General features: G+C 35.7%; 1 protein-coding gene across 1 annotated transcript; it reads right to left on the bottom strand.

The window, feature by feature from the left end:
* Nucleotides 1–4,692: 4,692 nt before the first annotated feature.
* On the bottom strand, nt 4,693–6,119 carry PpBr36_03968 (uncharacterized protein; the record flags this gene model as incomplete). Its single annotated transcript, XM_029891135.1, has 2 exons — nt 5,997–6,119; nt 4,693–5,940 (listed from the first exon to the last, which is right to left on the bottom strand). Exons 1-2 carry the CDS (start codon nt 6,036–6,038, stop codon nt 4,693–4,695), a joined length of 1,290 nt encoding a protein of 429 aa, XP_029748961.1. The 5' UTR covers nt 6,039–6,119.
* Between the last annotated feature and the right edge of the window lie 6,972 nt (nt 6,120–13,091).

Genomic DNA, 13,091 nt, shown 5'->3' with positions numbered 1-13,091 from the left:
TTTCGGTTATATAAAATTACCAATTATGGAAAAGGTTCAAATCCCTTGGAAATCATTAGTATTCTACGTTTTCTTTTAAATAAAATAAAGGGAGGAAAAATAATACCCGTAACCGATATATATTCGATTATAATCGTCCAACCCGCGTTCCGGGTTTTTTTTGCTATAACGGCCCAATCCCATTAAAACCTAATATTAGGCCGTTAAATGTTTTATTTTCCATTATATTCCTTTCGTGCATATTTCACCGGTTTTCCGGTTGGATACCGTTAATAACGGGGTAAATAATATAAAACCACCAAAATTTAATTATTTCCGTAATGACCCCATTAACCCGGGCGTTTTTTATTCGACGGGGCTTTTAGGCTTTGAAAATTGGACAACGAACCAAAAAACGGGTTATTTAACGTTTTCCAAAACTTTTTATTTTCCGGCGGTTTAAAATATTCGTTCGGCCAAAAAACGTAATTTTTAATACGTTGGCGGAAGCTTGAAAATTGTTTGGGTAAATATCCAATTAATTAAATGTTTTTCCTGTTCCGTAAAAAGCTTTTAAAAAGGGTTTTATGATGATTTATAAAGTTAAAAACCTTTCAATCGATTTTAAAGTGTAAACCTAGCAATTCCCCATTTTAGGGAGGTTATTGCAATCACATCGCCCTTATTAACGTCGTTAATTGCTAATTTCAAAACTTATCCCTAAAGCCCAAAGCTCCACAATTAATCCACTTCGCTCCACTTCGTGGCTCAATTACGGTTTTGCAATGTACCTGTGGGTCCATCCAAAAAAACGCTTTAATTTAGGTTTAAAAAGAATTTTTCGATTTCCGCCGCTTATGGGGGTATATTCGTCAATTCGGCGACCAACACTCCGTTGTAAAAGAAAATCAATGAAAATCGTAAAAGTAAGCGGTTTGTCCGTTGAAACTAGCATTTAATACCGCTATTAAAAACAATTTAATTTATACTTTTTTATGTATAATTGGGCGAATTTGCTAGGCCCTGCCCTTAATCCGCTCATAGCGGTATTATTTTTTCGACTTTATTTCGATTTTTGAACTTCTTTTATATTATTTTTATTTGTTGATTAAACTTCAAACTTTTTACCGCTGGGGGATGGTTCACGTATAAATAGCTGTACACCAAACCTTGGTATATATACCTGATTATATAAGTCGTTAAACAAGCGGATAGGTAAGGTATATACAATTTTGTATAAAATTTACAGTCGAAACGCTTTTATATTTTTGCCAATTTTAGCGATAATAAAACCAAAGTTTCAGGGATTAGATGACGTATATATATAAGCGTCCAGGCTAAGTCCGTTTTATAATATCGGCTTTTATACTTTTTTGATTAAAACAAATCGTAAAACTGTACTATTTTTAAACTTTTTCTATTAGTTAACAAAATACAATTGGTAAAGAAATGGCTAAAAAACATTTATATATAATAAAATATTATTAATACTATATTAAAGCTTTTTTTCCAGTTTGTAAATAATTGGGCGAATTATGAAATTTTTTAAATAAAATATTGATTAAATGAAGAATATTAATATAATATTTATTTTGAGCGATAATCGCATGCACTTTCCACAGCCACGCTAATTTGAAAGTCGCTTTTATAATAACAAACTTTTTTCTTATCAAATATCTATATTAAAGGCAATATTATAAATATAATAATATATATTGAAAATTAAAAAATGTATTTAATATTTAAATATTTATATAGTTAAAAGAGATATACCAGCGGCCTTGGCGTTAAAAAAACTGTCAAAAATTCATTTATTGCAACGCAGGTTACCTTATACTTTTACCATTTTTATTCATTTATTTATTCCAATATTTAATTGTATATAATGGTTATATTGTTCGCATTACGTATACAGTGTATGCCCAGTGCAAATACAGTACAAATACCGGCCATAAACGGGGAAAATCGACAAATTGTCCTTAGGTTAAAACGAGCGCAATTTTTTCGGCCAATGCAATTGGTCGAAAAACTATGTGGTTAAAAGGTATATGGAGCGCTCGGTCCCCATTGCGAAACAGGAGGGTTTAGTTTAAACATTGAGACTAATGTACCTGTGGGTTAGTCCAAAAATCGCTCTGGTTCAGGTTTAAGGACAACTTGTCGATTTTCGCCGTTTATGGCGGTATTTTTGGCATTTTGCGACCGAAACTCCCTTATTATTCTATAATTACGCAAAATATTAAAAAAAGAAAATAGCGTTTAATACCGTTATTAACAGCGATTTGATTTATTTCTTTGTTTATTATGACGGCCGAATTGGATACCACCTGCCCTTTATCTGTTTATGGCGGTACTGTTTTTTCGATTTTTTTTTCGATTTTCGATTTCTTTTAATATTACTTTTTATTTTCAACCAAATTTTATGATTTTGCACGTAAAGGGTCGTAAATATACATATACCGTGGTAACAAACTTGGGGGTATATACCGTATTGTATAAGCAGTTGAATTAGTCGATAGGTAATGTATACACTTTTTTATTTATAATTGACAATTGAAAGTCGTTTATATTTTTACCAATATTAACGAGAATGAAACCAAAGCTTCAGGGATTAGACAACGTATGTAAAAAGGCGTCCAGGCCTTACCCGATTCATAATAATGGCTTTGAAAGCTTTTTTATATTACAAAATGCTAAATATATATTTTATAAATCTTCTTACTTCATTTAATTAATTTTATATTAATTTTGTTTTGCGGCTAGACTTTATGGTTTCTCCACGTGGGAGGTGGCTTGAATATATATAGTATAATATTACAGTTTGGTACACATATCCGATTATATAAGCCGTTAAATATACGGATAGGTAAAGTATATTTAATTTTGTATATAATTTACAATCGAAACGCTTACATATTGTTACCAAGTTTCACAATAAATAGACCAAACTTTCAGGGACTAAATCAAATATATAAACAAGCGTCAACGTGAAATCAGATTATAATACCCGCTTATATTACTTTTTATATAAAAGAATTTTCAATTTGTGCTATTTCTTTTTGCTTTATTGAATTTAATAAAGTTTATAAAAATAAAGTTGAATAAGCTTTATATATCATCTTTTAACAAAATGGATATTTGAAAATTCCTCTTACCTTTACGAATATTTGCGTAGATTATTCAGTTTTTCAATAAATTAATCAATAATGTAAAAATATTAATAAAAGCTCTATTTTAAGCGATAATTGCAGGCACTTTAAAGTTTTAAGTCCGTTAAATTATCAACACTATTATTAAAATCTTGAACGAGGATTTTATACTATGATTTGAAATAATAATTAAATATAATAACAAAATACAAATTCTACTTAACATTCAGATATCTTTCCAAATAAGTTAGTTACAAGGACGCGGCTTTCATTAACAGAACTGTTAAGCTCCAATCAATCCAACGCAGGTTACTTTATATTCTTATTATTTTTATTTAATGTTTTATTCGAATATTCAATTGCATACTGTGGTTTTACTGTTTTTTTTACTATTATACTTTAAATATAATATGTTAATCATACCGCTGTTTAATTGGCTGCGCGCATGAAAAATGCAACTACTGTAATTGCTTTTAACCTGCGGTCGCAGGGCGTTTATAAGGCCTGTTTTTAACACAATATTTATTCCCGTTATAAACGGCGAAATGCCACAAATTGTCCTCAGACTAGAACGAGCGCGATCTTTTCGGCCAATGCAATTGGTCGAAAAACCATGTGGCTAAAAGGTATATGGAGCGTTCGGTCCCCATTGCGAAGCAGGGGGTTTAGTCTGAGCACTGAGACTAGCCGATTGCAGATATAAGCTGATTTTCGGTATATTGCTTTATTGGAAAACGGAGAATAAAGAATAGAAAAAAGTAAATCCAAAGGTGAAAAACTGGTCGAGATATTTATAAAAGAACATGAGAGGTGAACGTGGCTATACAGTTATTTTTGGGTGCCGAACAGGGGGGGGNAGCCGAGCAGGGGGTACCCGACGTTAATAAAATTTTGTTTTGAACGATAAATGCATGCACTCCATAGCTCTAGGTCCGGTCAACTATAAATATTATAGCTCACTTTTGAATCATTATTATGTACCATTATTTAAAATTATAATTAAATATAATGAAAAATTACAAGCTTTACTAAATATTTAAATATCTTTCCGAATACATTAGGTATAACAGCGCGGCTATCTATATAAAAGTCACCAAGCTCCAACTGATTTAACGCAGGTTATTCTATATTTTTATAATTTGTATTTTTTTTTCTATTGGCATATTTAATTGCATATTATAGTGATTCAATTTCTTTTTTGCAATTATAATGCGCGTACAATATATATACCCGCTATAAACGGCGAAATGCGACAAGTTGTCCTCAGACTAGAACGAGCGCGTTCTTTCGGCCAATGTAATTGGTCGAAAAGCCATGTGGCTGAAGGTATTTGGAGCGTTCGGTCCCCACTGCGAAGCAGGGGGGTCTAGTCTGAGTACTGAGACTAAGCCTATACGCGGTAGTCTGATATAATCCATCCACACTCATGAACTACGTTGTTAAAATATTTATTCAAAGTCAGATGTGCTAAAACAAAATCTGTTTCAAGGATCCTGTGAGATTTTGTGCGTGAAAGATGGTTTAGCGAGTGATATGTAGCAGTAACCGAGAATTTTTAGCAGACTTAAGTCAGTTTATTCAACGTTTGGGTCAGTTCGTTGATCTTTTCCCACGTTTTACCCGGTGCCTGCAACGTGACCCAGTAATTCCCAGCGTGATCTTTAAATTGGATATGGCACAAATTGCCGCTCGTATGAGTTCCGCTTATCACGTTCGTCGTCCACACCGGCTTCCCGCTCGGCGTGCCCGAAAGGGTGGAGTCAAGGCCAGGAGCGACTACAGCGGGCCCAAAGTCGATAATATCCTGGAAACGCGCCTTGGCGATGTTCGATACTGGTAGCATGACGGCATTTGTATCCGCGAAAAATGCCGTCGTGCCATTGCGTTCTATCGCAAAGCGTACTAGTTTGGATATCTGCGCCTCGCTAAGTTGTGGGCGGAGAGTCTCGTGCACGAGCGACGCAGCGCGCCCCAGGCTTCCGTCGACAAACTCTCGAAGCTGAACTGGAATCCAGGCAGAGACCCACTGGTTGGATATCCGTGCGAGTTTTGGATCGAGATACGAGCTCGGGAGTCTCCCACGAGTATCAACCACCATTATAATCGACAGCGGTCTTCTCGACGATGTTGGGGTGTGAGCCAGAGAGAGTCGCAATAGCCACGCCGCGAGGATGTCACCGTCAGTCAGATTCGGAGAACAGGTACCATCCGAGCGTGCCTCCGCCCGCAGGGATTCCACAAGCGCCGCCGGCAAGAAGACGGATTGTAAGTGCTTGCGCGGGCCAAAGACGCTTTCAAAGGCTATGCGGGCCATGAATCGCCACAGCGAAAAGCCCGTGAGCAGCTTGTCCTCCCATATATAGCGCTCATTGGGCCTAGACTTGTCCGCTTCGGCAACCCGCATCAGGACGTCGTCGGAAAGGTCGGCCAGGGGCATTACGCTGGCCTTGTCGCCACGTAAAACCCGGCACCAGTTGTCCATTAAAGCTCGCCGACCCATACCATCGGCAATACTGTGAGAGTAGACGATTGTGACAAAGGTACAGTCGGTGAAGATTATTACATGAACCGACAGGGCTGGTCGGTCTGTATTAATATAATCATCAAAGCTTCGGGGAGCGTCTGGTCCGGCCAGAATCCGGCCAAATGTTTCCCTGATATCGACGACAAAGGGAATGTTGCTGTTCCTCGGCAGTGTGTGACGCAGCTCATGATTTAGCACGCTTAAATCGTGCCTCTCCTGCGTGAAGTGCACCGAAGGTCGATCAGTGGTGAAATGGTTTGGCACATGCAGCTCAACACGCCCTGCCGACTTGATTGTTGTGCTACCCGTTAGCGCCAGCCTTGTCAGAGGCAAGGAGCTCTTACATTTAGCCTTAGGCGACCACCCAACGACCGCCAGTTGCCCATTTCGAGTAGCTCCTGGAGGGAATCACGCAGCTTATCTCCATCCAGCACATCGTAGAAACATGTCGACCAAACAAGGATTTCTAATTGGTGTAATGTTAGCTATAAATACAACAACAACAAAAAAATCAATCGGCATTGCGTGGGGTAGCACACCGTTGCGCATATCCTGCGAGCTGTCGACCAAAGGTAACTGAATCACCCGGTCAGTTGGTACGGTTTTAGGGGAGCTATTAATGATGCCCCTAAGAACACACATGATATAACTCAGGGAAATCATGGCAACGGATGTAGAAATGAGAAAAATCTATATGATAGAAGGTGGCTTCAGTTGGCCAATAACTCCCCTAATTGATAAGGTTTTTTTATAGGCAATTCCAGGCAACTTGGTATAAAGGGATCCTGATTTTTGCGTCCTTGACCTCTGGAATAAGGGTATTAGAATTTATTTGTTACCTATATTTATAATCTTCAAACCACATACAATCTAATAATCATTTGAATGTGCAGTATCGACAGCCCTGCTAATTATTCTGATAAGAGCAAGTCCCGAATCAGCCGACAAACATGGGGAAGGTACATAATTGTGCCATATGCAAGCAGGCTGTTAGACATGTAACTTGTTTTTCCTCCGTGGCTATGAGAATTACATACACATTTAAACAGGGGTTATCGGTAGCCAGTAAGACCTGCCGAAACGAGAAAAGGAATTAGCCCGGCCCGGCCCATTAGGCCACGGGCTCTTGGCGGAGGCCCATAAAGGCCCACGGGTTCTCTTGGCGGGTAAATGGGGGCACACGGGCGAGAGGGCTTAACCCGAATTGGGTAACCCGAGGGTTTTGATATTAAAACGTATATAAACATAAATAATCCAAAAAGCTTCCATTATGAATTTAAAGTTTAATATATTTAATTTTATTATATATTCTGGATCTAATCTTTCATATTGTATTCCAGTTAATCAACTGAAATTCTTAACGTTAATACGCCAAGCATATAGTTTTACGGGTTTTGCACGGGGCCCTCGGGTTGCTAAAATAACCCGAGTTCGTTTCTGGGCCGGGCCGGCCCACTTCCCGCCCCCACCCCCCACAAATAATTTAACCCACCCGCGGATCGCCCGCCCCAGCCATTCGCGCAACGCGGGCCCTTATGGGTGGGTTTTGGAAGGCTTTGGTAACCACTGGGTATATAGTATATAATATAGTAATATATTTGAATTCCGAACTCTGCAGCCCAAAACTCTAAAAAATCCAAAAACAAAGTTTAACTCCATTATTATCTACGGCCCCTGACTACTACATAGCCGAAAACTTTAAATCCCTGGATATTTTATGCGTTTTGATTTATAGGTTCAAGTTTAATCTTAAAGTGCGGCTTTTTAAAACATGGAGCGAATAAATAACGTAGTCTCGGGGCTCATCCTAGAACGAACGCTCCGCAATTGATCCACCTCGTTCCATTTCGCTCCACTTCGTGGTTCAATTGCGGCGTTGGTCATACCTGTGAGTTAGGTCCACCCAACGACGCGTTCGTTCTCGTCTGAGGACAATTTGTCGAATTTCGCTAGTCTCAGTGCTCAGACTAGACCCCCCTGCTTCGCAATGGGGACCGATCGCTCCATGTACCTTTCAGCCACATGGCTTTTCGACCAATTACATTGGCCGAAAAAATCGCGCTCGTTCTAGTCTGAGGACATTTTGTCGCATTTCGCCGTTCATGGCGGTACCACCAACGATAATTTGTCGCATTTCGCCGTTTATAACGGTATTTTTAATAATATATTTAATATTACGATATCGCTTATGATTATTTTATTAATATAAGGATAATTTGTGGTATTCTGCCGTTTGTAGCGGGTAAATGCAATATATTCGCATTATAATGGCAAAAAAAAATAGTGTACCCATAGTATGCAATTAAATATTCGTATAAAAAAATAAATAAAAATTAAAAAAATATATAGTAATTTGCGTTAAGTTTATTGGAGCTTGCTGAGTATTTGAATGCCGGCCGCGTCTTTATAGCTACTGTATTTGGAAAGATATTAAAATATAAAATAAAATCTGTAATTTTTTATTATATTTAATTCTTGTTTTAAATTATGGTATGCAATAATTATTTTAGTTTAGTTTACAGTTTTTATACCTTAATAAACCTAACATTGCAAAGTGCATGCAATTATCGATTAAAACAAACGTTTTATTAATATTCTTATATAAATTAACAGTTTGTTAAGAAATTAAATAATTTACGCAAATATTGGTAGAATGAAAATATTTTCATTTAATATATTCTTTAATCGAATTGCTAGTAGATGCTATATAAGTTCTTTTTTTATAAACTTTATTTAATTAAATAAAGCAAAAAATATAAAAAAAACTCAAATTTAGCATTTTTTTATATAAAAACATAAAAAGGGCCGGTATTGCAAATCGGGTTTAACGTTAACGTTTATTTATATATATAATCCACTTTTTCAAAACTTGGTTTTATTAATATTAGAATTGGTAAAAATGTAAAAGCATTTCGATGGTAAAATATATATAAAATTGGATATACCTTACCTATCCGCATATTTAAGGGCTTATATAATTAGGTATACGTACAAAAATGTAATATTATATTAAGTGTTTATATGCTACCCCCCACGTGCAAAACCACAAAGTTTTGGTGCAAAACAAAAATAATATAAAATTAATTAAATAAAGCAAAAAGATTTATAAAATACGCATTTGCTATTTGTTTTTATTAAACAGTTTTCAAAACCGATATGGTAAGTACGATTGAACGTGGACGTTTGTCTATATACGTAATCGAATTCCTGAAGTTTTGGTTTTATTATCGTTAGAACTGGTAAAGATAAAAACGAGTTTCGATTGTAAATTATATATAAAAAAATATATACTTTACCTATCCGCTTATTTAACTGCTTATATAATCCGATATAAGCACCAAAACTTCTCATAACGATAAATACATATATACGACCCTCCACGTGCAAAATGTATAAAATTTGGTCAAAAATTAAAAATAATATTAAAAAAAATCGAAAATCGAAAAAAAATCGAAAAAACAGTACCGCCATGAACGGATTAAGGGCAGGTGGTATCCAATTCCGCCATTATAATAAATAAAAAAATCAATCGAATCGGCGCTAATAGCGGTATTAAACGCTATCTTCAACGATATTTTATTTTTTCAATATTATGTATGGTTGTGGAATAATAAAGGAGTTTCGGTTAAAAAAAGGCCAAAAATACCGCCATGAACGGCGAAAATCGACAAGTTGTCCTCAGACCTGAACCAAAGCGTTCTTTGGATGGACCCACAGGTACATTGCAAAGCCGCAATTGAGCCACGAAGTGGAGCGAAGTGGATCAATTGTGGAGCTCTGGGCTTCAGGGATGAGCCCTGAGACTAGAATTTCGCCGCTTATGGCGGTTAATCGTCAATTCGGCAACTAATACTCCGTTACAAGGAAATAAATAAAAATCGTAAAAATGAACGGTTCATAGGTTGAAAATAGCATTTGGTAAAACTATTAACAGCGATTTAATTTTTATTTTTATGCGCATAATTGGGCGAATGCGATACCACTAGCCCTTAATCCGCTTATAATGGTATTATATTTTCTATTTCTTTTTCCATTTTGGATTTTTTCCAATATTATGTTTGTTTTTCGACTAAGTTTTACATTTTTTCCGCGTAGGGGGTTATACAGGTATATATGATAGTATGTCTAATTTTAATACAGGTACCGGATTATATAAGCAATTTGATGAACGAATGGGTAATATTTGTATTACAGCATAAAACTTACGAGCGTATTGCTTTTATATTTTCACCGACTTTGACGATAATAGAACCAAAGCTTCAGAGACTAAATAAAGTATATTAACAGCCATCCACGTAAGATCCGCTTGGAAATATCGGCTTTTATAACTTTTTATTTGAAGAATTGGTCAAATTGTTGAGAAGAAAGTTAAATAATATTTACGTATAGTGACATAGTATAATTGCAACATCGAAGGTTGTTATTAATTGTACAAATAACTGGGCGAATTATTAAGGGTTTTGATAAATTATTTATTAATATAAAAATATAAGCAAGATATTCATTTCAAGCGATAATTACATGCATTTTCTATCGCTACGTTACCTTAAATAGCCTTTCTGTACTATAATATCGTATTTGTACTAAATATTGTTAACAATATGGGTTGCTAACAGGGGTTTAGGCATTAGCCTAGGTGCGGCGTGGTGCTGGTTGCGTTGTAAAAGCCTGTAATTACAGGGCTTAAATGCACTAAATTATTCACTAAATTTGGGATTGGTAAATTTGTTTCATTGGTGGGGGACATTTTATTTTATCTCCCTTATATACTCTCCGACCTCGAAGTGGGGGTCCGCACCCCGCAAAAAGTTCCGGTGCCGCACACAATTTTCCGAAAAATTATTTTGCATACGTTGTTAAAAAAAAGACCCTTATTTCCATACAAACCATTTCTGGGTTCGTATTGATTTGCTGATTTAGTGAAAATTTCAGCCCGGTATAGGGTAGCTAATTCGTAGGTGCAGGGTGGGTGTTAAACCCGGCACAGGGCGAAACCCCATTGGCTAATATTTTGAATCGCAATTTTTGCAATATATAAAATATAATAGAAAATCCGACAGCTTTAATAACCATATTTCGGCACTATTTAATGTGGCTTATAAATGAGTAAAAATGAACCCATCATATGCTAACTAACGTATATAATTAACACCCCTTTTTTTTGCTATTATTTATATAAAATCGGAAAAGAAAAATATATAAAAATTAAAACCCCCAAAAAAAATCCCTTTTGTGTTTGAACCCGATTCGAATTCCCGGTACAAACCCCCTGGATAATTAAGCCTTTTGTACCGATTTATAACCCCCCAAATGGACGAACCCCCGAATTGGAAAAAACCCCCAAAATTGCAATAACCCCCGGATTCGAACCCCCGATTTGCATAATATTAACCCACGGAATTAATTATTAAACCGAATAGTTGACTTGGTTATTCGTTGGCAATAATCCAAATGAGGCATATTATATAGGGTATTTTGAATGCGTAAATCGACCGAAATACGATTTTTTTCAATTTTAATTCAATTTTGGGTATAAAGGCGGTATAAATTATTTATTAATTAACCTGTACAAGGTAGATTCCTGTAATACGGCCGGTATTAGGTTAACAAAAATCCAATATTTGCAAATAAAGGAAATATAATGGGTAATTAGCTAACGAATTAATTGGATGCCTCAAAATTGAGTATGTAAAAACTAAGTTTTTAGGAGTTTTGTTAATTATATGCGTTATTTAGCATGTAATGGGCCCATTTTTATTTGTATATAAGCCACAATAGATAGTGCCGAAGTGGGGCTGTTGGGGCTTTCGGATTCTCTGTTATATTTTTGTGTATGTATTGCAGGAGTTGCGATTTAAAATCAGCGAATAGGGTTTCACCCTGTACCGGGTTTAATACCCACCCTGCACTTACGAGTCAGCTACCTTATACCTGGTTAAAATTTTCACCAAATTAGCAAATCAGTGCGAACCCAAAAATGGTTTATATGGAAATAAGGGTGTTTTTTAACAACGCATACAAAATATTTTACGGAAAATCGTGTGCGGCACCGGAACCCTTTACGGTGTGCGGACCCCCATTTCGATATCGGAAAATATATAAGGGAAACAAAACAAGATTTCCCCCACCAACGAATAAAATTTATTAATCCCAAATTTAGTGAATAATATAGTGCATTTAAACCCTGTAGTTACAGGTTTTTACAACGCAACTAGCACTATGCCGCACCTAGGTTAATGACTAAACCCCTGTTAGCAACCCATGGTGTTAACAGATTTAAACCTTATAAGCTTTAAAAAAACCTTGTAAATTGGAAGCGTTAGGGGTTTTGTTAGGCCATTAGCGGGCTTTTGTTTGGATTCCTGGTATTTTAGGGTCATTAATCCTTTTATCATTAACTCCCGTACGTAGTAAAATTTTAATAACGTATATTGAATACGTTAGTGGTGCGTAGGGTTATATACGTTAATTATAAAACCTATATTATCTCCAAATCTTGCAATAGGGCTTTTTATAAATAATCCAAATTTTATAAATAGGTTTTTAAACCATTGTATTTCACGCAGGGCTTCCGTTAAAGCATCGGTTTCGGTTTTTGGAATGCTTAAAACTATAATATTAACTTTTTTGCACTTCCACGTTATAGAGCCCCCAAATAAGGTATACGAATATCCGCAAATAGACTTTAAATTTTCACTAACCCCGGCAAAATCGCTATTACTAAGACCCAGTAGTTTTAAGCTTTTAAAACCCCCTATTAATAAATTAAATGGTAATTCGGCTTTAAATATTTTATTTCCGTAATAAACAAATAAGGATTTATTACGCGCTAAATAACGTTGTAAATTTTTAGCTGCCGTTAAATCAACTATAATTATCTTTATTGTAAAACGTAAAAACCACTAAACCGCAAAACCAATATCCGGGCGCGTTAATAGCATTAAATAGTAAAGGGTGCCGATAATACGCTGTAATAATTTAATTTCCAGCGCATTTACGGGTTTACCCCCACTATATTTTAGCATACCCGGTTGTAAAGGAATAAAGATAAATTTGTAATTAGCTAATCCGAACGTTGCTAATATTTCCTTTATATACTGATTTTAATGGAGCTAAAATAGGCGTTTAAGGCTATCCTTTATGATTTAAACGCCTAAAAAATAGGTTGCAGGGCCCTTGTCTTCCAACGCGTATACCTTATTAAAACGGGCTCTTAAATCCTGAATATATTGTAATTTAGGACCTATTAACAGGTAATCGCTTATAAAAGTAACGATAAAATGTTTAAATTTAACGTTATAAAAAACAGCGAGATTAGAAATTAATGGATTAAAACCTTTTTTAAAAAATAGGGTTTTGAGTTTGTTTTACCATTTTCTTAGACCCTGTTTCAAACCGTATAACGCCTTTTCCAACTATATAACCTGCAATTGTTTCGG

This window comes from Pyricularia pennisetigena, chromosome 6 (genome assembly GCF_004337985.1).
Source record: "Pyricularia pennisetigena strain Br36 chromosome 6, whole genome shotgun sequence".
Classification (NCBI taxonomy): Eukaryota; Fungi; Ascomycota; class Sordariomycetes; order Magnaporthales; family Pyriculariaceae; genus Pyricularia; species Pyricularia pennisetigena.
Note: the sequence above shows the minus strand (reverse complement) of the source record. Positions and strands in the feature narration are given on the sequence as shown.